The sequence below is a fragment of the Pelodiscus sinensis genome, chromosome 24 (genome assembly GCF_052426305.1).
Source record: "Pelodiscus sinensis isolate ZL-2025 chromosome 24, ASM5242630v1, whole genome shotgun sequence".
Lineage (NCBI taxonomy): Eukaryota > Metazoa > Chordata > Testudines > Trionychidae > Pelodiscus > Pelodiscus sinensis.
The window spans coordinates 13187480-13212805 of record NC_143075.1 but is presented as its reverse complement, the minus strand read 5'-3'; the positions used below and the strand labels follow the sequence as shown (position 1 = coordinate 13212805).

At 52.0% G+C, this 25326-nt stretch overlaps 1 protein-coding gene across 4 annotated transcripts in view; it reads right to left on the bottom strand.

The window, feature by feature from the left end:
* The window catches only part of TMEM201 (transmembrane protein 201), a 58968-nt gene extending 33683 nt beyond the window's left edge, over nucleotides 1-25285 (bottom strand). The window contains exons 1-6 of one of the 4 annotated variants that reach the window (XM_075906244.2): nucleotides 25147-25285; nucleotides 12195-12315; nucleotides 10241-10435; nucleotides 4699-4875; nucleotides 3483-3868; nucleotides 2143-2346 (exon numbers count right to left, since the gene is read on the bottom strand). In XM_075906244.2, the coding sequence (XP_075762359.1) occupies nucleotides 2143-2346; nucleotides 3483-3868; nucleotides 4699-4875; nucleotides 10241-10399 (926 nt within the window). In that variant the 5' untranslated portion in view covers nucleotides 10400-10435; nucleotides 12195-12315; nucleotides 25147-25285. Of the gene's footprint in view, nucleotides 1-2142; nucleotides 2347-3482; nucleotides 3869-4698; nucleotides 4876-10240; nucleotides 10436-12194; nucleotides 12316-24007; nucleotides 24479-24764; nucleotides 25029-25146 lie in introns of those variants that run through there. The other 3 variants (XM_075906242.2, XM_075906240.2, XM_075906243.2) reach the window with 3 other exon arrangements.
* Nucleotides 25286-25326: the final 41 nt, after the last annotated feature.

The window sequence follows — 25326 nt, the reverse complement described above, 5'->3', positions numbered from 1 at the left end:
AAGACCATTTAACCTACTGTCAGGAGGGCAGCTCTCTGTGCCATTTCATAACTATAGTGCAGAAGAATAAGTACGTACAGGTTGAACCCACTCTGGTCCAGCAACATCCATGGTCCAGCATGATTTTAGTCGGCCACAACCAAGATAAGTGGACATTTGGCTAAGTTCCCCACATTCCCATAAAGTTTGTTTATAGCAATTCGTCCTGGTTTTCTGTGTTCCGTGCAGTTATTTAGCTCTAATGTCTTAGAAGATCCCAGTATGCAGTGGAAGTGTTGATAATGCTGCCAGACAATATTGACCTCCTGTGGTTCAGCAAATTCTCTGGTTTGGCACCAGGGATGTAAAAATCCTATTTAATTAGCTAACCAGTTAACTGTCACATTTAACCAGTTAACCAATTAAATGGGGGAGAGGGTGGAACTCCAGCCTGACTGAAGCAGTCTCCCCCCCCCCCCCCCCCCCGCACAGGGGTTGCTCTGGCTGGGCTACAGCAGCCTCCTGCCTACTGTGGTCAGAAAGCTGTTCCAGCCCCCATCAGTTAACCATTCACATCCCTATTCGGCACTGGTCAGGTCCCAAGAGAGCCGGACTAGAGAGGTTCAAGCTGTAGAATCTTAGATAGTGTTGCAGTTTCTCTTTTAGGGCCCACCTTTTGCTGCAAGGCCTGTGGGCAGGCTAGAATGTCCTACCTAACCAAATACAGGTGGATCCAGACCAGACCATCTAACCCAATGATGGATGCCCAAACTGTTCCTCCTAGAAACACTCATCCAAGAAAAAGATCTTCCCCTCCCCAACAGCACTCAGCATTTGGTTCTGAAGATTCCATTGTGACCCTGCTGGGAAGAACCCAGCAGATCACATTTGGTGGGCTGGCTTTTCGGCCTGGGTAACCCATCCTCCACTTCCCAACTGCCTTGACTCCAAAGTACGTAAGCGCTTTCCGAGAGAGACCACCATCTAATCCAGTTCTGTTTTCATGAAGCCCCATCCAATTAGCCACCCTGGATTCCATCTCCCCTGGCACTTCCTCCTGTCCGATGTCCTGAACTCAGATGTCTTGAATATAAAAAAAAAAAAAAAAAACCAGCACCGAATGGAGTAAGGCTTATGGCTATATATGCTGGAAGACTGACCATTCACCACAGCACCTCTTAGTTTGCGACCTAGCATGTCCTCCTCTGCTGCTAAGGCTGCATGAGCAGAGGAGAATCGTTTTTAAAAAAACAAAAAAAAAACCCACACGCCCACAAGTAAAAATTGTGCTTCCATTTAGATTGTCTTTAAAAACAAAAAACAAACAAAAAAGCAATCCCTCCCGAAATTTGGAAATACATTTTAAAACAGCTGAAGATTTTGCACCAGTCAAAATACCTGAGCTAAATAACCTTTAAAAGCACCTCAGTTTTTCAAGTTCTTAGTAGTTTTAGTAAAAAAAGCACCCAAGGAGTAAAAGCCACAGCACGGCAAGAGGACATGCGGTTAAGTGAGGCTACGCAATGGAGGGTGAGTGGAAGCCTGTTATTTAACAAGCATGTCTCATCCCCTCCCGTTAAGGAACAGCCATGCAGAGGAACGATGGAGAGGTTAAAATGAATCCAGGAATGCATTCCCATTAGTGTAAACTAAAAAATGATCAGCACCATTAGGAAACAACGTGGCATAGCCCTCGGGAGGCTCAAGGCAGAGTATCCCTCCATGACTAGCTAGGGATGGACACGCAGTGAGCGGAGCCGGAAGGACAGGAGCAGCCAGAATCTCTTTGGCTGGAGGAGGAGAATGGGGATGAGGCTGCATTTATGGAGCAGTCTGTGGAGCAGCTGGTGGAAGATTTGGCTCTGGGGTTGCGCAGGGGTTGGCGTTTGCACCTCGGGCGGAGGTTTCAGGAGGAGGGAGAATGGAGGCGGCAGAAGCGGCTTCCTTGGCTAACGGAGACGGCGGAAACGCTATGAGCAGCTGGCTTGGCGGGAAGCAAGAGTGGAGGAAAAAAAAAAGAGAGGAAAAGTCTTCACTGCGCTTCTAGGGGAAAAATAGAAAGAAAAAGAGGGGAAAAATAAAGAGGAGAGAGAAGCACCAGTCGCACAGAGTTCGCACGGCTTTTTTTCCTCCTTCCCCCAGGGTCACTGCTCTGGCTCTGACCTTCGGGGGCGGTATCTCCGTTGGCCCGTTGACTTCCGCGTGGCCACTGCTGCGGTGAAGCCCACCAGGCAGCACAGGGATGTGGTGCCAAATTTGGCTGTGTCCAGCCAGCTGGGTGTGTCCGCCTTCAGGTACTCCTCAGCCAAGTGGAGACCCATCACCAGAAGCCACAGGACTGAGGCGAAGGCATCGATTCTCCGCAGCCTGGAATGCCAAAAAACGAGTCTGTGCGTCAGGGCACACACACGCCTACACACCAGCCACCCAGAGCCCAGTCAGGCATGGCCCCGGTTGGCATGGAAGGGTGGAGTCGGTGGCAGCCCGGGATGAAACAGGCTACAGGCCACCTCCCCACCTGCCTTGCTAAGTTACTGCTCCATTCGCTAGACTACGGTGCCATGAAGAGACGTGTCCATCCTTGAAAATTCAGGAGATGGTTCTTGTAGGAGAATCAAAGAACTCTCCCCCACGCCTAACAACCTGCATGTTTCAGACGGTCCTTTGCAGCCTCAACAGCATCCCAAGAATCCTTGCCCACAACTCAAGCACTGAATGGGAGAGCACCACCACTTCAACTACATACATGGGGACTTTTAATCCGACAGGTGGGAGGGCACTGCTATAGGCACAGAGAGGCTCACGAGGGGAGTGTCTAAACTACACGGCTCCGTCGACGGAGCCATGTCAATTAGGCTGATCGGCAGAGGGAAATGAAGCCGTGATTTAAATAATCGCGGCTTCATTTAAATTTAAACGGCTGCCGCGCTCTGCCGACTAGCTGATGATCAGCTGTTTGTCGGCAGATCAGGGCAGTCTGGACGCGCCGCGGTCGACAAGGAAGCCTTTGCTGACCGGCGCAGGTATGCCTCGTGAAACCAGGTTTACCTGCGTCGGTCAACAAAGGCTTCCTTGTCGACCGCGGCGCGTCCAGACTGCCCTGATCTGCTGACAAACAGCTGATCATCAGCTAGTCGGCAGAGCGGGGCAGCCATTTAAATTTAAATGAAGCCACGATTATTTAAATCACGGCTTCATTTCCCTCTGCCGATCAGCCTAATCGACATGGCTCTGTCGACGGAGCCATGTAGTTTAGATACACCCTTACAGCCCTTGACAGACGCAGGAGTAGAATCCAGGTCTCCCGATTTGGCTGGCTTGGGGAATGCCTCACTAGCTCCACCAGGGAACGGGAGGTCAGTGGTGCTAACTGCCGCATTCCCAGCCCTGTGCTGAGCCCAGACTCAGGTGGGCAGAACAAACACAGGGCCCCCTGCTGACGGACTGCAGAGAATCAGTCCCTGGATCAAGAAGCCCGCAGAAAGCAGATTTTGGAGACCCACCTGATCCGTCCCGCCATGAGCATGGCTAACAAGCAGGTGAACAGCCCGAGGACGACGACTGCAATCTGATGGTTCCTCCCGTAGGTCCAAGCAACGCTCAAGGTCTTCACCGTTTGCTCCGGCAACAGGTGGAGCAGTTCCCACCAGCCGGTCACGCCTAAGAGAGTGCGATTCTCCGAAGCCGCTGCTGGGCTTGCGCTAGTCCCATTCCCCATGGCCATTGGGCCATGTTCCACAGACGCCGGGGCCATGACTTTGAGGGAGAAGGGGTCACCGGACCCGTAGGAAGCCGTCAGGACAAGGAACGCACAGCTGAGGAAGGTCAGGAACCGCAATATTATCACCTGAGTCGGGGTGGTCATGGAGGACGACGAGGAGCAAAAGCTCTGCAACGAGGAAAGAGAAATGTCTCAGGTCAAGCCAAGTGAGTGTGGGGGGAAGCTCAGACGGGTGCCAGCCCAACATTTCGACATCACACTGATCTACTGAGCCACTTGGTGCAACCGCCAGTCACTGCCCAGGGCTGGAATCATAAGGGGGCTGCAGGCCAAGAGTGAGGGGCATCAGTGTGACGGGGAGCCCAGGATTGGAATAGCCGGGGAGTGAAGGGCAGATTCCACAAGTTATCACTCCCCCCGCTTCCTCAGTCCCACACTTGATTCCCTAGACTTCAGAGTCCTCATGCAGCCAGACATGCTTGTTCTTCCCACCCCTCCTCCACTTTCCTCTGCTTTTTCCCCCCCTCTCATGTCAACCTTCCTCATCTCCATCCCTCTTGCTGTTTTCCAAGCCCTCACGTGCTGCCTCTTCCTCTCCCCTCCCAGTTCAAAGGCTCCCCCTCCCCCCAGCTCATCCCAGCAAAAATTAGAGACCAGCTAATCAGGGCCCAAGAGGGAGAATTAATACGGAGACGGATCTGGGCGGGAGCAGGAAAGAGGAGCCGGCTGGGGACTGTGATCACACAGACCACCAAGCCAAATCACAGCTGGTCACCCTTCTGGATGGATTTACAGCTGCAACATCACATCTGGCCCAAGAGCAGATGTTAGATCTGTGCCCAACTTAAGTCACGTGATCCCAGCATCCCACTCAATTACGAAGGCTCACGAGCTGAGCCCCTCAGGGCTATTGGGGTGACAGAATCATTTCCTGCCCTGCTCCTGGGGCAGATGCCAAGGCGCGTGGTTCACTGCACTGCTCGCCCACACCCACGCACCTGCATGCAGGGCTTGTCGGGCTCCCGGCGTTTGAAGTGGTGGCTCAGCAGCAGCGCCCGGAGCTGCCGGTTCTGGTGCTTGATGTAATATTCCACAGCGGCCTGGCACGGGCGGCAGAGCTTGTAGGTCTGCTCCAAGTGGTGCTTATAGACCTCGATCTCCTCGTCGTATTTACCCTGGGGAGCGAACAGGGGAGCAGATCAGAGGCACAGCAACCCTGCAGCCAGGGGGCACCAGCGCGCGTCTATCCCGGCACACATCGGTGGCAGGCATGAGAGGCATGGGAAGGTGGTGCCTTCCCAAACTGCCTGGCTGGTCCTGCCCACATTCCACCCCCAGCCACCCCCATTAAGCGCAGCTCCACCCGTCTCTCGGGGCTGCCTGGGCTTCAGCCCTGCCAAGGCTGGGGCTGGGTACTGCCAGATCTCCCGGGGCCAGGGAAGCTGGGGCCGTGTGCTGCCTGTGCTCTGGGGCTGAGGGGACCACCCGCCACCCCCCTTCCAGGGCTGGGAGCAGGCACCTGCCCTTCTCAGGTTCTTGAGGTTGGGATGGCTGGGGTTGCTCACCACACATGCTCTGGGGCTGTGGCACCCTCCCTGTGCTCTGGGAGTGGGGGAGGGCCGGGGCCGCAGGCTGCCCTGTTCAGAGGGGGTGCCCCCAAGGAAGGTTGTGGACCTCCCATGCGGAGGAGGGGCTTGCCCCTACAAGTGGGGGAGCATGGCTCCTACTGGGGCCAGGGGCTCGGTCTTGGGCAGAAAGGGCAATGCTGGGGGCCCATGAGAGCGCAGATACCGATCTCCATGCTACCGAGCACCTGGGCACCAGGCCTGAGTTCCTAGGTCAGCTGGGATCAAGCCACCAACTAGCACGTGTGAAATGCTGCCTCAGCCCCACACAGCCTGGGAGAGAGACACAGTGCTGGTCATGGAGAACCAAGCCGCAGCGGCCTTCGGTGGTTATGGGATATGGCATACGTCAGCCACGGCCTGGCTGCTTTTATCAGCTAAGGGCCACACGTGGGGGAGAGGTGTCCCGTATGTGTAAGCAGGGGCCCCAGCTGGTACCCGCCTGCAGAGATTTCCAGCCAGACAAGCTGCTCCCCCCGCACCCCTCTCAGCACCAGCCATTGGAGCAAACCCCACCTCAGATCACTGCAATAAACCATCCTCAATGGCTGTCAAAACAGTCCGTGCGAAGGGCACGTTTATCATGGTCCCTAGAGCGGAGATGTCGCTCATCGTGGCTAGTCCCAGGACACTTTCAACACTGCCTCTGTGCCCAGGCCGTTGGGGGCTCCCTGCCCCAGCCACGGTGTTGGAAAGTCCGTCTTCTTCCAAACTTGGCTCTTGTTTCACCAAAGAGGAGCCAGGACCCTCTTTTATGGGTCACCCGGGCTGGGCTCCTATCTCAACCTTGCAGCCTCAGGGTGGGGGCAGTGTGGGGGAAATCTTACACTGCTCCGCTCCAAGGACAGACAGAGGCCTCCACTCCCCAGGGCTGGCCACCAGCTGCCTTCCTTGTGTTCCCTGCAGCAGAACTCCTGTTTCACAATTATGACTAAACGCAGACAGCCCTGGACACTGCAAGATCAGGGCCCCCCCCCCCAATGCCACAAATCCAAGAACGTCAGAACCACAGCTTCATGGTTCAAGGGGAGCGTCACACAGATGTTCTGCTGGCTCAGGTCTCAGCAGCTCAAGGGATAGCCCCCGAGCTTTCAAGAGCACCCAGCACAGGCACTGCTGCCAATGCTCCTGCTAATCCTTTCCATCCATGTGTGGCATAATTTTTTGTGCACTCACGCGTATGTCAGTGTGCACAACCAATGGAAACACAAAACCTAGCCATGAGTGGCATTTGAATTTCTCCCGAATGGTTGCACGAGCGCACAGGTTACAGGGACCACTGCCCACAGGACACCTGGGCTGACAGCGCCTTGGAAAATGTAACAGACCCAGGTCATTCTGACTGAATCCCACCAGGACAACATGCCCTCCCCTGTCTGTCCCTTCCTCGCCTCAGCCCCCTGATCTGTCCCCACTCCCAGCACGGACTTGCAGAGAGATCGCGGGGATGGGTGGGAATTTGCACAGAGGAAAAGTCCAGGCATGAGGGTCCCCTCTGTACAAGTCTTACTTCTGGGAGGACTGGGGGAAGGAAGGAACAGGGTCAAAAAGTGTCACATGGCAAGTCTGACCAAACTTCCCAAGGGTCCTGGGATTTGTCCGGGGGAGACGGCCACGGGTTGCAAGACATGGGAAGGAAGCTGCACGCTGTACAGGAGAGTGGGTCTGGGGGCTGGCCACTGCTCATATGGTGGCTGACAGCAACGAGGAGGTGGGGGGGACAACGCCACCATTCCTTTGTGTCTGGTTTGCACCTCACCACGCAGGTGTGTATTGCCCCAGACACATGCAGCTTGATCTAGGGCAGGGTTTCCCAACCTATGGGTAGGGACCCCAATATGGGTCACCATTACATTTCAAAAGGGTCGCCAGGTGTCTCCCCAGGTGGCTCATAAGGAGCCATTCACAAATTTTTTGAATTGCCCTGGGTCACCAAGTCTTCCTGAATTGTCAAAATGGGTCCCCATCTGGAAGTGGTTGGAAACCGCTGATCTAAGGGCATAGGCAGCATGTTAGATGGGTCTGTGGTGCCTCAGCACCAGGCATGTTCCAGGCCCCATCAAAACGTGCCACCTGACACCCTCCGTGTCACTCGGCTCACCCATGCGTCCTCTGGCCCTGTCTACTGCCCACGGGTGAGTTAACACTCCTCAGGAAGCCACGCTGCCACCACGGGCAGTGCAGCGAGGCTGGGGCGGGGGTGAGGGGGAAAAGAGCTACGAGCCTCGGGTTAGCCATGGCTGTTCTAAAAGATGGGCGTCAATAATACCTCCATGGCCTTCATTCAGCCATTTGTAACAGCTGGATGAAAAATGCTATGGTATTGCCAAGCATTATCACGAGGGGTCACAATCAATGTTCCTGGTAAGCTGTGTCCTTGTGCGGCCACTCAGGAGATTCAAATGCCACCCAGCTGGTTAGCATAGTATCTACAGCTAGGTTTTTGTTTCTACTGGTGGTGCACATTTGCACATGCCATAGTGCACATAGAAAAATTTATTCCACACAGTGATGGCAGATTAGAGGAAACGTTAATCACAATCTTCTGGACCAAGATACCTTGGGCTTCCACCAAGAGACACACCAAGGATTTTCTCAAGGGCAGCAGGCTCATCACGTGACTGTGCAGCCCCTCTACGTGGGCCAGAGGTACAGCTTGCACAGGAATAAAGGCTGAGCCAGCAGTTTATATGCTGATCCCACATGTCTTTCCGGGTGCAGAAGCAGCAAACGGACAGGCAGAGGTGAAATCAACCCCAGGGGAAGTGAAAACTGTTTCAGGAACCAGAGTCAGCATGAGACAGACACAAGAGAAACCCAAACACCATGAAACTGCCAGAAGGCGCCCTCGTTAATCATGGGTTTAAATCTTCTCCCCTGGAGATATCTGGATTAAGCAGGTTCCAATTACATGATGAGAAAAAGCCTACAGAGTAAAACTAACCCACTAGATCCTGGGATTTCAACCCAGGGGGCCCAGAACATCTCTGCTGCAAGAAGGGATGCCTGGCATGGAAGAGGATGAGAACACACGATTGCCCTAGATGCTTGGCAGGAACAGAGTTAAAATAAGCAGCTGTGGAAGAGAAGCCCACACCAGGGAAGGCAGCACTCATGTCAACCAGCAGCAGAGTTCCCAGTAGGCAAAGGCAGCAGCCTCACTGTCCTCTAGACACACAAAGACCAACTTACTATGACCAGGAGACATGTCAGCTGGGCTGCTTTGTCCTTTTAAGCCACAGAAGCAGGATCAAAGCAGCTGAGCTGAGGCTCTGTAGAAAAGAACAGTGGGCTTGAGAACTACCCCATGTTATTATGCCCATCACATCCCAAAAATTTAAGCAGGGTGAAGTCCGGCCTGTAGGAAACGTGGTAAGAAAATCCAGCTTATTTGCAAGCAGTTATGTTGACTGTTCAGTAGGTGGCGCTCTTCCCACCGAGAATGGCTTAGTGGTGATTGGCAGGTTAGTCCTAGCAATGCTAGTGATCCCACCGCACTCCTTGAAACGGTAGGGGCAGGCGGTGGGAGCTCCACTTTCCTGGCCATATTCTAACTCAATTCTACAATCCCCCTTGGCAATTCCAATCAGAATGGAGAGAGAGTTCCTCCCGCCCCCTCCTGAACCCTTCCCATCTTGTCGCTGCGCAGTTGGGAGGCAGCCTTCCACCCTCCAGCTGAGCAAAGAATTCCTCCCCTCATTCCCTGGGGCAGGGTGTCATCTGTAAAGCCTGACACAGAAGGTCACTCACGCAAAGTATTAAAGGGATGGAGTTCAAAGAGCTGCAGAAATAACGGGGAGGCTGGAAGGATTCATTCAAGGAAAGATGAAAAGAAAAATGAAGGGAGAGGGACCGGCCTTAAAAACACCAAGAGGTACAAACAAAAGGAAATGGGTTAAAATTCAGACACTCTGGCTGAAGATTGGGAGATAGATAAAGAGCGAGCGCACGCACGCACACACACACACTCACGCACCCCCCCCCCCCCTTTTACCGGTTGTAAACAAACTGCCCTTCCCATACGGCTAACTGGGTCAGTGGGGAACAGATCCGGAAACCACTGCCCTGGGCCGTGGCTGTTTCCATAAGGAAGCGATAGAAATATCTGGGCTTGCCTCATTTTCAAACAGAAGAGGACAACAGGGAGTATTTGCATGGAGTGCCTAGAGGGGCCCCAACAGTCTGGGCTCTACGGGAGGGGAAGATATAAAGCGGGACCTAGTTTAACAGCAAGCTACACTGTCGGGGAAGAATTTCCCGAAGATACACGCCAAGGGCTGCACTGCCCCTTGCTTAGAGTTCATGCAGATTCTGCCACCCGCTCGCAGTGCTCTGTTTTCTCAAGGCTCTACACAAAAAGCTCTTTATGGACGTGGGACAGAGTGGTTCCTGGCCTACATCATCATGCCGTTGCCATGGCCCCCTGGATAACTGGGGCAGGCACTTCACACGCAGACACGTGGGCTCACATTTAGAACGAGCTGGGGAGGAGCGACCGGCAGGGCAAGGAGGAGACAAGAAACAGCCCTGCTGCCTGGAGGATGCATCCCATGGAGGAATCTAGGGCAGAGGGGGGAGGAGGGGAACTTGGATGCTGCTCCAGTGGAATTGCTGAATGCCACACTCAGGGACCAACTAAATAGAGACAAAGCTCTCCAGCCCCAGGCACACATGACTCTCTGGAGACACAGGAGGGGGATGGGTGGGCAGACAGAGCCTCTTGGTAGTTCAATCCTGTTACAATTGCCCAGAGCTTATTAATACAGTAGATCAGAATTCATGGCTGTTGTCTCTCCATTGAAATAGAGTGGGAACACAAGATGCATTCATGGCCAGACCTGGTGACATTTGGGATGTCATCTCCCCTTCCCCCCCCCCCAATAGGAAGGGAGAGTCTGCCAAAGCCAGGACCTACCTCCTCCCTGGGTGCAAAGGACGCCAGCTGCTTGATCTTCATGGTCTGGTAGTTGTTGCATTTTTTGCACAGCAAGATCTGGCTGCTCACCCACTGCTGCGGCTTGGTGGGGTCGCAGAAAGTAGTGGCGCCAGACACCACGTGGTTGAGGTGCTCCATGTACTGGGCGGGAATGGGCTTGTTGTAGTCTCCGTTCTGCCAGGCAGCAAAGAAGTGGGTGAGTTCGTGAGCCCAGGCGTGGGGGCCCCCCACCCTCTGCGGGAGTTCCACCAGCAGGGCCCTGCCCCAGATGACAAGGAAGAAATAAAACCCGAGTAAGAGCCATTGCCCTTCCCCCCATGTATGTCATTCCCAGCTGTTTTACAGGCTGTGACAAACAGATGAGCCCAGGACCTCTCTACCCTCCACTCTACAGCAGCCCACTGATCCCCAGCTGACAAATGGGTTCAATCCAGAAGACAAGTCTCCCAAGGCACAGAAACCAGCACCAGGCTATTGCTCAGCAGACAGATGTGCAGGTCACATGATAACATCTAGACAGGGCTTCTACCAAGAGTTTAGGGCCAATCAAGGGCTGAGCTCAGCAGAGGGAAAGATTTGGAAGGAGGAGGAGATGGAGCAGAAATGGCATATTTTACCATAGGCTTAACGAGCTAATCATAGGGGAATGGCTTGAAGGGACAGGAATACACGGAAGGGCAGAGAGGGAGGAAAAGTGTATCAAGGTAAGACTTTAAGGAAATCCTCACTGAGAACAAAGCCAGGGTAAACGTAGATGTGTGGATAGAAGCAAAGGACTGGAAATCAGGAAACTGGGGTTCTATTCCTGGCTGTGTCAGACTCACTTTGTGACCCTGAGCAACGGGGATTTCCCTCCCCCCTCATGTGCTCACCAGTGGCGGGAGGATCAGAAAAGGACAACAAAAATGATAAGGGGTTGGGAACAGGTCCCATATGAAGAGAGATTAGAAAGACCTGTACTTTTCATCTTAGAAAAGAGGTGACTAAGGGGGGACATGATAGAGGTCTATAAAATCATGACTGGTGTGAAAAAAGTGAGTAAGGAAAAGGTAATTTACAGATTCTCACAATATAAGAACTAGGGGTCACCAAATGAAATTAATAGGCAGCAGATGTAAAACAAACAAAAGGAAGTTTTTCTTCACTCAGCACACAGTCATCCTGTGGAACTCCTTGCCAGAGGATGTGGTGAAGACTAGGCCTTTAACAGGGTTCAAAAAAGAGCTAGATAGATAGATTCATGGAGGTTAGGTCCATCAACAGCTATTAGCCAGGATGGGTAGGAATGGTGTCCCTAGCCTCTCTTTGTCTGGAAATAGGTGATCATGTGAGGATTACCTGTTGTGTTCCCTCCCTCTGGGGCATCTGGCATTGGCCACTGTCAAAATGGACCTTTTGTCTGACTCAGTGTGGCCATTCTTATGATTCAGAGCATCATGGATGGGAGCCAGCAGAGTGAACTGGGACCAGGTTGCTCCGCTTTCTGCTGCCAGTGAGTGCAGGAGTGGTGGGGGTGATCTCTGCTGCCAGCACCAGGCCTTGCCACTAGTCCCCTGGGCTGCATCGCTCATGGGGAAGGGGTGAAGTGGAGCTGGGGCAGGAAGAGTCAAGGCCTGGATGGAGAGGGCGCAGGGCAGGAACAGGAAGAGGAAAGGCCCTCCCGCAGCTAGAGACAGCATGGGGAGGAGTCATGTGCGGGAGGGGGGGGGATCACATGGCCAGTGTCTCCCTTTTGTCCCTCCCCAGCAGTCACGACTGTCCATGAAGTACCAAATTCTAAATCGTTGGAAAAAAAAATCTCGGTTTACGCCCGCTCAGGACACACTTGTGCATGGCAGCTAAATTCTCGGAAGAATTCATCTGCACTGATCATGCTCTGTGCTAAGGGAGGACCCCTCCCGGCAGCCTTCACACCAAGCAGCTCCTACCGTACCTCCTGGAAACCATTGTACTGTTCACAGTTAGGACAGTCCCAGCAGTTGCGATTCCCATATGGCACCACAGTGTCCTGGTTGCAGAACCAGCAGTTCACAGTTGTGTGGGTGGGCTTCTTCCTGTGAGGAACAGAAGGGTGTCAACCGGAGCGGAGCCAGCGAGCTAGAACGGAACAGGGCAGCAGTTATTCGCTCAAACATGGGTTGTATATACCAGCCCGAGAGTAGGGAACTACATACCTCAGCCCCTGCACCCACAAAGTAACACCAAGACTGGAATGAGCCTTCTTAGGAGGAGGCAGAAGACTTGATAAACGAGTGACCATCCACAGATGCTTTCACAAGGAAACTACGAACAACAGTGGCTGTGTCTGGAAGCCCACTCTGACTATGTCTACTAGGGATGTGTCCAACCAGTTCTGAAGCAGTAGCCACCGTAGCATGCCAACTAGCCACACTCAACCAACCAAACAGCTATATGTGGCTAGCATGTTGGACACCACCAGTGTGCATGGTTATCCAATGAGCCTGGGCTTATTGGTAAACCCTTCACGGTTACACATGGGCTCCCGGTATGTGCAGGGAGCCAGCTTAAAAGCTAGCTTCCCATGCACCTCTGCTCCTGGGGAGCTGCCTGTCCTTCCATCTGTCCGCCCACGCTGCTGCTTCTGTATCAGAGGCAGCAGCACAGGATGGGAGAAGGGTGGGAACCAGTGTGTGTTTGGCACCAGCTCTGTGTGCGCACTGACTCACAGGGCGTTCATTGCCTCTCCCCCATCCCCCACTCGTCACTGCTGAAATTTTCAGTGAAATTTTCCACGTTTAAATTAACCACATATTAACATCCCTAACATGCTCAGAATTGCCTCTCAGGCCCCACCCCAGCCTGGCTAGCATGGACACAACTGACGGGTGCACAAGAGTCCGGTCTGAGGCTACAGTGTATGGGCACATGTTCACATTTGTGCACCAGTTTCCAAGGGAAAGAAGCTTTGGCAGTGTTGGAATCTGCGGTGACCATCACATTCTATCAGGCCACGTGAGGGCATACTAGAAATACGAGAGACTGGCAGATAATTGCAGCGTGCCCAAACTGCTCATCGCGTGGAAGGAATAAAGGCAGGGCAAGTTTGTTCCCAAGTTCAGCACTGGACAAACGGATTGGCAAGGAGAACAGAAGGATGAAAGGGTCTTTTCTAATTCCTATGCAACGTCTCCACGATTTTAAAATGCAAGTCAGAGTTAGGGATGTTAAATCTAATCAACTCATCGACTAGTCAATGGATTTTCCGTTGACTAGCTGATTAGTCGATAAGCGGGGGAGCCTGTTGGCGCTTAATACATTTAAAAGCGCAGCAGGAGGGACCCAGCATCAGCCTGGGACAGCTGATTCCTTGCTCGCACAGGGTTCCCCCTCTCTCCTGTTGCACACTAGCCTTTTACATGTATGAATCAGTTGATTCATGGCTCGCTGTAGATCCCGCTACCCATCTGCCCCCCAGGGAGACGGCACTGGGGTGGAATTGCCTCCCGCATCACAAGCTCCTCCTCCCCCTTCCTCCTTGCTGTCTCAGACAGAACCATAGAGCTGGAAGTGACCTTGAGAGGTCATCAAGCCCAGTCCCTGCCCTCATAGCAGGACCAAGCACTGTCTATCATCCCTGACAGGTGTGTCTAACCTGCTCTTAAATATCTCCAGTGATGGAGATTCCACAACCCCCCTAGGCAATTTATTCCACTGTTTTACCACCTGACAGTTAGGAAGTTTTTCCCCAATATCCAACCTAAACCTCCTTTGCTGCAGTTTAAGCTTCTTGTCCTATCCTCAGAGGCCCGTTGCTTCTTGTCCTATCCTCAGAGGCCAAGGAGAACAATTTTCCCGCTCCTCCCTGTGACACTCTGAAAACCGTTATCATGTCGCCTCTCAGTCTTCTTTTCTAAACTAAAAGAGGCAACAGGGGAGGGAGGGGGAAGCGACTAGTCGAGGGACTGGTCAACTATCTGATAAGCTTTTGCTTATCCGATAGTCAACTAGTCGCTTACATCCCTAGTCAGAGGTGGCAGTTTTTGCTCAAAAGCCAACTATTTGCCAGGCTTCTGTATTTACAATACAATTCCTGTGCACAGGGCTAACAATGGGAACCAGAGAGACTAAACAGAATGAAACTGATGAGTCTACTGTCCTTGTGGAAGCAAAAGAAACCAACCAACCCTAAAACTACAGCAAAGAAATCATCATCAACAGGGAACTGCTAATTAGACTGTCAGGCAAGATGCTAGATTGGCAGCCCTAGAGACTAAAATCATCCACCCACAAGACATTTCCAAAGCACTAGGTGGGAGGCCTTTCCCCCCCCCTCCCCCCCGCCCAGTCCTCCTTTGTCAACACCTCCTTCAGGGGCAAGAGGGGGGTTAATTCTCTGCACCCTATTCAGCTCATGGTCTCTCAAAAATGCAGTAGTGAGATTTGAGAGACATGGAACCACTGCACGCTGGACTGAGACCCAGACTCACGTCACACAAGCCAATAACTGAGGTTTCCTTTCTGTGCCTGGATTTGAACCATCAGCCTTGAGCAAAGGCAAGTCCCCCCCGCCCCAATCCCTTGAGCTTTTCAGTCCCCCTACTTGAAAACAACCCTGATAAAAGAGGAATCTCAACAAGTTTAGCCTCCTTCACGATGCAGCCTGATTGGAGACCACCACAAGAAAAGCCTTGCTTAAAGTCTCAGCATTTGGACTTCTAGGGATCTCTCCTGCAGGACTTGCTGATGTGGTCTTCAGGAACAGAGCCAAAAGACGAGTTGCACTGTAGTTCAGAGAACACAGTTGATCTGTTAGGGTTTATTAAAGCCAGCCAACCAGGCCGGGGGGAGAAGAGACAGCTGTTCAAGCCAACAGCCAATCAGTGACCGTGTATAACAGATGTCTAGAGCGACAGGGCCAGCTGCTACCCAATCAAGAATATCAGTCTCTAGTTATGCCAGGCAAGGGCAGTGTCGCCAAGGGACAGCGCTTTGGGAAGGGCTCCCCATGGTGCATTGCAGTAAACACTTGTGTGACAGGTGAGTAGCTGCTACAAGTTGACCCTGTGGGATAAAATAAGACTCCAACACAGCTGAGCTGTACCCAGGCAGGCAGAGGGGTGGAGTTCTCCTTTGACGTTTGTCCCAGTAGATCGACTGCAGCAGGGCATGCAGCACGTCACGGGTTTGGAACGCAAAACAAAAAACAAACAAAAAAAACGCAGGCGCTCCAGCTGCTATGAGAAACTTCCCATCCTCCTGCTGCAAGGCATTTGCTCCTTGCCTCCAACTTTGGGCCTTTTCGGTATTTTATCAATAGTACTTCTGTGCTTGTCAAGCCCACGAGTCCCGGTGCCCAGTGGAACGCAAATCTGCTTTGAGTTACATAGATGCCTGGCCCTGTCTATAAATGGATGTTTCTCTCTCACTCAACACTGCTATATCTGTGCAGCGACAGTGAGACAAGCCAGTAGGACTGGAGCTTGAATTAAGCTCAAGAAGTGTTCACTGGTCACTAGGATAAGGCAACAGTGAAGCACCTATCTGGCCCTGCCCTTTTCCCAGGAGGTGAGCAAGATGGTCAGGCCAGATACTCAAATCAAAGAAAGGAGCAGGGGATTGGTCTGTTGATAAATGCTTATCTAACAGCCATACCAGGGCCTGTCCACTGGGTGGAAAGGCAGCCTTTCTTCCCTCTTTTGATTGTTTACAGACTAGCCCTCAGAGAGGTGCAAATGTGAGGGATGTTAGCGTGTAGTCATTTACATAATTAACCCACAAGCCCAGGCTTATCAGTTAAGCCTAACGACTACAAGCCATCCCCTTGCTGCCTCTGTATCAGAGGCAGCAGGGGAGTGGGGAGCCAGTGCTCCTATTTCAAGCCAGCTCTCTATTCGTGCGGCTCCTGCGGAGTGCCCTCCCACCCTGCTAGGTGGGTGGAAGTGGGGGAAGCGGAAGCCAGTGCACAGGAGAAGCGGCTTTCAAGCTGGCTCTCCATGTGTATCGGTTCCTGTGGATCCACCTGCTCCCCTCCCCCCCATCCCACACTACTGCCCCACCTCTCTATCAAAGGCAGGGGTGGGGGAAGGCAGAAGCCAGCTTCCTACAAGCACCAGCTCCCACCTGCCCGCCCCCACATGTAAACGTGCGACCGCTAAAAAGTCCAGAGGTTACACAAATACATGTTAGTTAACATTCCTAGCAAATATGGAAAGCTGCAATCAAAATAAACCAATTCAATGGCTGAGTGATAGCAGCAGATTAGGGGACGGCAGATAAACAGCTCCAAGAAAGAGCCAATGGAAAGGGGATGCAGAAGGGCCCAAGACTAACTGACCTGAGTAGAAAGGTCTTATATAGCCAATAGACTTACTTAGGGAGGATATTTGAGTCAAAAAGACTCTGCCCCCAGCACAAGTCCAACAGATCCTCAGCACAAACCCCCAACTGATCACAGTCAGGGGAACCTCACCACTCCTTTACAGTGAAATCCACTGACAAACAGGGCAATCCTGAATGACAGCCACCTTTTTGCAGGCCTGCAGAGCATTAAGTCTCAAGGAGTTAGAGGGGAGAGTGAGGTGGTAGACAAGGTTCCCCTACCCAACTGTTAACACACCCTGCACTCCCTATGAATGAAAGCTGCCTGGCCACCCAGTGTTGGAGCAAGTTGATACAGGAAGTAACTTCAGTTGTCTTGGATCCGGGCAATAGGAAGGCCATTGGATGCCAGGAGAGAAAAAATGGCTTCTTAACACCACTCTCTGCTACACAACTTCACTGCAAGACAGAGGCCTTAGGGCCCCCAGAATACGCTGCCTTAAAGAGGAAACTGAAAATCTCTCAGTTCCTCTCCCAGCCACCATCCACAGTCAGTCAGCTGGCCACAAAGGCCCATATGAACTATGGATATTGGTAGAACAGGAGTAGAAATGTCCAAGTGCTGATATCCCGTTCACACAAGCCAACCTAGAGCAATGACTCTCATTCATCAGTGGACTATTGCCAGCTCTGCTGGGACCCCCATGGCAGCTCCCTTTGAGTCCTTGGATTATCCAGCAGCCTTTGATGAGGGACCATGACAAGAATTTCAGCCTAGACAGCCAACCCTCTCAGCGCCTTAGTGTGCCAAGAGATCACAGCCAAGACAGATTCGGTGAGGATACCAAGGAGGTACCAATTGTTCCTTTTCCCACTTCACACCCTTTTCAGCTTCTGGTCCTGTGACTCCTGCCCATCTTCTCTGCCCACTTCTGCGTCAGTGCCTCCAAGATGGCTTTCCCTACCCTGCCCAAGAGACATGGCCAGGGCTCATTCACAGCTGTGTCAGAGGTAGTGCTGCTGGCATTGTTACAGAACTCCTTCCATTATAGATCTTTGACACATGTTTTGTTAACAGGGTGGGGTTCCCTCCACAATCCCCAAGGGACCCTGCTGTGAGGGAAGCTATTGACAAAAGCACTTGGGGAATCTTGGAGAGCCAATGATGAGGAAGTGATGAGATTATAAATGTCAGGATAGGAGGCTAACTAGAAGGGAACATGGTAGGAAGAGGTGTACACCCCCTGATGCAAGACCCTCCTATTCCAGGCAGGAACTTAGCAGGACCATGTATAAAGGGGTCAGCTTTGGTTGTTATTTGAGTTTTGTTCTCCCTTTCCACCCAACAATGCTGCTTCTCTCAGCCCGAGAAGTTTAGAGGTGTCAGAGTCATGCTGCTGGGATAGAAAAGCCGTCTGACACCACAATACCCAACCCCAGAGCTGACTCTAAGGCAGGCAAGAGAGCTGGCAGGGGAGGACAAGAAAGCAAGGAGAGGGGAAACAGATATTGAAACCAACAGTGATTAGCAGATGTCAGTGGGCGAGTTCTGGAGATTTTGGGCTAAAGAAAGAGTCTTCACTGGTGAGCAACCCAATGTTTTGGATCAGAGACACAGAACTGTTAACCTCAAGCATTCCAAAACCCATGGGTACTCGGTCTTCTGGTTTCTGAGTTGGCAGGGTACGCTCAAGTCACATTTCCAAGCTTTCCCTGGCAAGCACGAGGGCTAGATTTTTTTTTTTTAAAAGATGAAAATGGATTCTCGTGTCATTACAAGCTTCCCAGAGCCAGAACATTAAGAAATATATCAGCTAGCCTAGCAGATGTGCAATGTGCTCAGGTGGCACGTGATCAGGAATCATTGCTGAATTTAGTCCGCTGGTTGGATTATTACCTTCCCCTGCCCTTGCCAGACACCGATAAGAAATGAGACATGAATGTGGAGTGCAGCAGCCTGGGAGATGTGTGGCAGGACAGAGGGTTGCTCTGGCTCCCACTGCCAAGATGAGTGCAGGGGGACCAACACCTGCTATCCCTCCACCTCCGATGCCAGCCCCTCCTCCCATAAGCCCCTGGCTCACATTGCTTGGGGGAGGGGACTTCAGGAAAGGGGTGCAATTGGAATGGTAGGGGGCAAAGCAGGGACAGGTTTGGGGGAAGGGGCAGAGTGGTGTATGTATACCCCAGGCCCCTAAAGGATGGCCCTGCCTTTAGATTCAGTGGCCAATCCAAGTAAGCCAGAGGCTTCTGGCTTTCACTGTTCAACAGGCAAGCAGACCATCATACAGGAAACCGACATGTGCCTCAGTCTACTTCTGACTTCTCCAGGCAGGTTTGCTAGAGGGTATGCACCCCAGCTGCCGCAGGACACCACCACAAAAGTGTGTGTGAGAGGAGGGAACTATTGGGCCTGCCTCTGAGAAACGAGGAGAAAAGGAGTGCTTTTGTCCTGTCCACAGGCTTGCGAGTACAAGAGATGACACAGGGGAGCTAGACTAAGCCACTTTCTCCAGTGAGAAGTGCCTGGCAGTTCCAGTTCCCACAAACACGCTTCTAGTTTCTCACCTCCAGATTCTGCATCTTTATCAGGGCCGCGGAACAGCGACAAAGGCTTAAATAGCCACCCTTCCGCCACACAAAGGGCCAAGATTTCTCAAGCTCCTCCTGCTTATTCAGGACGAGAAGCAATAATCCCCCTGTGTGACCCTGTAATCTGTTGCCATGGAAATGGGTTCAAAAATCAGAAGATCCCAACCTCATGGTGGGAAGACGGGAGGATGGTTTGTGGTGAGAGCGTGGGGGTGGGATATTACCCATCGAATTACAGGGCAGGAGTGAGGGATGAAAGCACAGGCACAGAGTTTTTTCCCCAGGCTGGATGCCAAGGAAACTGTTCTAAGGTTCTAGAACAGGGGTGGGCAAGAATTTTTGATGGGGGAGGGGCACTCCAAGATTTTGGAAAGTGGTTAAGGGCCATACTTTTCTATGGCAGAGGCGCAAGATCTGGGACAGAGATGGGATGCAGAGGGGCACTTTGGGTAAGGGACTAGATTGCAGGAGAGGGTGTCGGGTCTGAGAGGTAGTTTGGGTGAAGGAAGGGGTTGTGATCTGGGGCAGGGAATTGGGGTGCAGGGTTTGGGGAGGGGGTATGGGTGCAGGAGAGGATTCTGGCCCAGGGGAGGGGTGTAGGAGAGGATACAGGTTCTGGGAGGGAGTTGTGAACTGGGGTGGTGTGGGGGGGGGGGGGGGGGAGAGATCCATCAATAGCTATTAGCCAAGATGGGTAGGGATGGTGTCATAAGTGGAGAATGAGCAACAGGGGATGGATCACTTGATGATTCCCTGTTCTGTTCATTCCCTCTGGGGCATCTGGCATTGGCCACTGTTGGCCGACAGGATACTGGGCTATATAGACCTTTGGTCAGATGCAGTATAACCATTGTCAGGGCTCGCCGAGCCAAGCCCTGCTCGCTAGCCGTGCGGTTCTGCACTCTGAAGAACCTCTTCCAGGGTGTAATCTACTCGCCACCGGCAAGTAGATTACACTATCTGTCGAGCCCTGACCATTGTTATGTTCTTATGACCCTTTGTGGGGTTGTTGTTAGCAAAGTATATGCTACTGGGAAGCACTGAAATAGTTAACAATACTTTGTGCCAGCACAGCTATGTTACCCCTAAATAGTTATCTTATACTATGCAGACTAAACAAAAGACAAGCATTTCTCAAATTGGGAGTCCTGACCAATGTTCCCTCTAACTTTTTCCATTCATGAGAGGAATAAATTTTGTGATGTGTATCAAGGCATGTGTGGATGTGCACCACCAATAGAAACACATTCTGCTGTCTGTGGGCACTCTGCTAATCAGCTGGGTAGTATATGAAACTCTCCTGGGTGGCCGCCCAAGCACTCAGCTTACAGGGAACACTGGTCCTGACCCAAAAGGGAATTGCAGGGAGGGGTCCCCAAGAACGTTCTCAGAACACTGGTTATTTTCCTATACAGAAGGGACTCAAAAAACTGTAGATTGCCTGGATTCCACAAACACATTCCACCAGAGACACTTAAGCAAAGTAGAGTCAATTCCAGAGTAGGGATGTTAGGGAGCGTGTAATTCGTTAATTGCATAGTCGACAAAAATTGTCAACAACACGATTAATCGATAAGAGTTAGTACTGCCAAAACTCAGTCTCAGCTCACACGGGGTCCTGTGAGCTACCACGGAATCTGGCGTGCACCGAGACTGAGGTAGGCTACCTGCCTGCTGGCTCCTAAAATACTTTTCCTGCAAAGCTGTGGTGGGGATAACTCCCAGAATCCGGTGGAAGCCAGCCTGCTATAAAAAAAACAAAAAAAAACGTGTAGCTGGTAGCATTAACCGATAAGCATCCACTTACTGGTTAATTGTTTAACTGGCTACACTATTACATCTCTATTCCAGAGACACTGGAAGCATGGCTTACTTCATGGAGGAGAACTTCAGACCATCAATGTGTTAGTTACTCTTAATACCACATGGAAATGTCAAGTCCAGTACAAAGGGGAACATTCATTGTTGCCCTGCTTGTTCATGTACATAAAGTTTAAGTGTCTTAATAATCCTGATGTATTCTGCTGTGCATTCCTTATTTCCATTTGAAACTTCAAAAACTTTAACTGAATCTTACCCTGGCCCTGGGGACTGCCTCCTACTCCAATGAAGCACTTTACAGATAGCAGGACAGCCCCAGTTTGGTCTATTACACAGAGTCTGACTAATCAAAAAGCACACAAACACCAGTCATGCTAGTTCTAAGTTTTTCAAATTCAATTCAACTCCATTCCCTTTGCATAATACAAATCCTGACTCTTCCCTAAATACATGAGGCCACAAAAAACAATCTTTGAAAGGAATAAGCCTGAAAAAGTCGAGGGGGGGGGGGGGGGCGGAGAAAGATAATTAACAGAAGCTTGTAAAAAATTGTAAAGCTTCCTTAGGCCAGTACAACTCTATTCAATTCAGCAGGAGACCTCAAAAATAACCAAAGTCTAAATAAGCAGCATTAAAACCCGTTCATTCTTCTAAATTGTTATACGGTACCACTGTATGAATAAAACCTCCATGGCATGATGTATCATCTTGACACTGCTTTTGCTAGTGGGATCCTGTTTCATTGCCTTTATATAATTCCTTCCCAAAGTCAACCAAACAAAAGTCTGCAAAACAAGCAAGTATCTCTCCCCTGCCACATAATGCACTGTTTGTTTGCTTTTTTTAAAAAGGAAAAATAATATTGGAGTGGGAAAGAAAACCTTAAAGCCCAAGGCCAAGTCTGCACTATAACTAGTTAATTAGGTATAACTAGGTCACTTGGGGGATGTGAAAAATTCACACCCCCTGAGCAACAAGTGCAGACAGAAGAGAGCAGAGGTGTCTGGGCTCTGGAAGGGGTATCCACACAGTCTGCTCCAGCACTCCCCAAAACACCCCCATCCATCTCTCCCGAATGGTACCTACCCTTCCAGTTCCCCCTCCCTCTAGCAGGATCTTCTCTCTAGGAACTTGAAATATGGTAATCCTTTGGGGGGGGGGGGAGGGGGGGAAGAGGGCAAAGGTTTAAAAAAAGAGAGAATCAACTTAGAGACTGGAGGGCCATAGTTCCCTCTCACCCCACAGTGTGCCCAGATGGCTTGTGCGACCCGAGAACAACACAGGGATTTCTTTAATTCTCTACTCGTGGGGTAGTATTTTCTGTTGTCTATATTGTTACAGACATACTTGCTGACAGGTATTTTGAAATTACCAAAATACTAGCACTTGGAGTGATTATTCTGACAAAATACGGAGAATTTTAATATACCGTATGCTGAATTTTTTGGCACAGAATTCCACCAGGACTAACTGTGCATCACTCAGAGGTGCAAATACGCCACCATCCTGAGCAATGTAATTTATACCCAAGCACAGATGTGAACAGCACAGTCAGTAGGTGAGCTTCTCCAGCAAACATAGCAAATTCAGAGATGGATTTATCATGCCAAGAGAAGAACTTTCTCTGCCCCGCAGCTTTTTATCTGGAGAAAATGTTCATCTGCACTGCTGCAGTGTACGGGTAGAGCTACCATGAGACTTGGGTAAATAACTTCTTGTAATATAGTTACCAAAAAATGCCAGCCACTAAAATATCTATTGGACAAAGAGAAGATATGTAAATTCATAAAATCAAGCATCTCCTCTAACAGCCAGAAGCCCAGAATTCAGTTATGGAACACAAATGTGTGACATAGTTTTGGGGATGGGAAAGAAATATCTGGCTATCCCCGATACGATAACTGCTTCCATTCAACTCACATTTTTACCCATTTTTAAATTTTGTTTCCTAAACAGTAGAGCTGTCAACTGACCTTCGTTGCAGGATTAAGGCGTTAATGCTGCGCTGCCTCTTTGAAGTGCCGCTCTGGCACTTCAAAGGGGCAGCACAAGCGGAGCAGGGGAAAGGGGGAGGCAGCTGGAGTCCCCAGCTGATCCCTGGCTCCTCTGTTGCAACGCCCTTTTGACATGCCAGAGCGGCACTTCAAAGGGGCTTTGCAACACGGAGCTAGAGTCCCCAAGCTCTTAATGCACTTGCCCCTTTAAAGCACCAAAACGGCACTTTAAAGGGAAAGCGCAAGTGGATCCGGGATTCAGCTGGTGTGCCCAGCTGATCCCCAGCTCCGCGTTGCAAAGCCCTATGAAGCACTGCTCCAGTGCTTCAAAGGGGCTTTGCAACAGTGGAGCTGGGGATCAGCTGGAGTCCCCAACTGATCCCAGGCTCCTAATGCGCTGCGCCTTGGAAACGCCGCTTCCAACGGGCAGCGCTGCATAGAGCCCGGGGTCAGCTGGGGACTCCAGCTGATCCTGGGCTCCATCCTGCACTGCCCCATTGAAACACTGTGGCAGTGTTTCAAAGGGGAGGTGCATGCGATTAATGGCACGATTACATTTTTTGAGTGATTAATCATCGCAATTAATTTTTTTAATCACTTGACAACCCTACTAAGCGGATACTGAAGTGATGGAAAAAGTTAACCCAGACAGAAATGCCCTTGTCAGTTGCACTCTTAGGCCCGTGGTATCTATTTTTTCATACACAATTTCACCCTAACACCTAGAGCACCCAACCCTTTGAGGTGCATGGATGTTGCTTGAGGCTGACCCATCACATAAAGTCCCAGCGTTTGCCACAAAGACGTGATAACTAGGAGTGACAGAATTTAATTTTTAAAATATTTTTAACAGATACCAATTTTAAAGATCTTTTAAACAGCTGTGGGAAATGAATGGGAGGGGGAGGTCAGATGCTATTTAATGGCAGAAGACATAACTTTCCAATTTCAAAGGTTTATAACGGGCAAAACAAGTTACCAACACCCTGTCAGAACATACAAAGCAAGTCGCCTTCAAATCAAAGCAAGAAATGTTGAAGCAGCAAGCACTTCTCTTAACTGTTAATGTGGATAATCCAAGGAAATATTTTTCCACGGTTTACAGCGGAACCGATCTTTGCAGCCATTTGCTGATAAAATCTAATCCTTCCAAGCCTCATTAGACCCTAAATGCCTATGGGATCAGGCGGGACCATGGCTCCAAGTGGGCAGCTCCGACAGCTTATGGACTGGACTGTCTGCTCGAGGCGGTCTGCTCCTCGTGATCTTGAGCATCCATGATCTGCCCTTCCTGCTCCGCCCGGGGTCTGTGCCAAAGCTTCCAGACACCGAGATCTTTGCTTCCAGGGGGCCGATTCCTCTTTTGCTGCCCGTGACAAGCTCGGGGAAGGGCTGCGCCTCCTCCCTTGCTTCGCAGAGGGCCCCCGGGCTTCCCATCCCTTTATTCTCTCGCTTTCAGCTACCCGAGCTCCGCCCGCCGCATGGAGTCACCGCATGGCAAGCCCAATCCCCTCCACGTGTCGCCCGTCTCCCCTACCGCCGGCAGCGCCCACACCGGAGCAAACGCCCTGCCCAGCGCTTCCCCCGCGAGGGGAGTCCCCTTGGACCGCAGAGCCAGCCCGCGTGCGGCCGGCGGCAGCAGGACCCAGCCACCCATCGGCGCCTCCGTACAAAGGCAGCCCCGCGTGGGGGGGCGGTATGGAGACGGGGAAGCGGGGAAAGCCCCGCTCCCCGGCGGAGCGCGCCTCCTGCCGGCAGCGGGGCCGGCTCGGCTCCGGCGCCCGCTCCCCACGCGGCAGAAGAGGCCAGGCCCTTACCTCCGGGCGATCTTGCAGAGGAGCAGCCCGGCGGCGGCGCAGACGGTGACCCCCAGCCCCCCCGCCAGGCCGGCGGCCGGGCAGCCGGCCAGCAGCGCGCTCACAGCCTCCATGGCCCGGCAGCCGCCCGTGGAACGCCCGGCCCGCCCGTGGAACGCCCGCTCCGAACGCGGAGTAGCCGCGCGGTAAAACGCGCCCGGCCCTCCACGCGCTTCTGAGCGAGCCAATCCTCCGGCGCTGACCTTCGCCGCCGCGCTTTGTAAGCGCCGCCGGCCGCCCCTAGACACCGCAGCGCCGCCGCCGCTCCGCCAATCAGCGGCGGGCAGAGGGGGCGGGTGGGGATCTCGGAGGCGGGGGGGGGGGGGGCAGGAAAGTGACTCACGCTTAGGAGGCCCCCGGCTCCTGCGTTTGCAGGAGCGGCCCGGGCTGGAGCGCGGAGGAGGGCGTAGGAGTGGAGGATGCAGCGTGAAAGGCCAATATCGTGCCGGGAACGGGGCTTGGGAGGGAGAAGGCGGCGTGTGATTCAGGCGCGCAGGGGCTGCCATGGCAGAGGCGAGGCGAG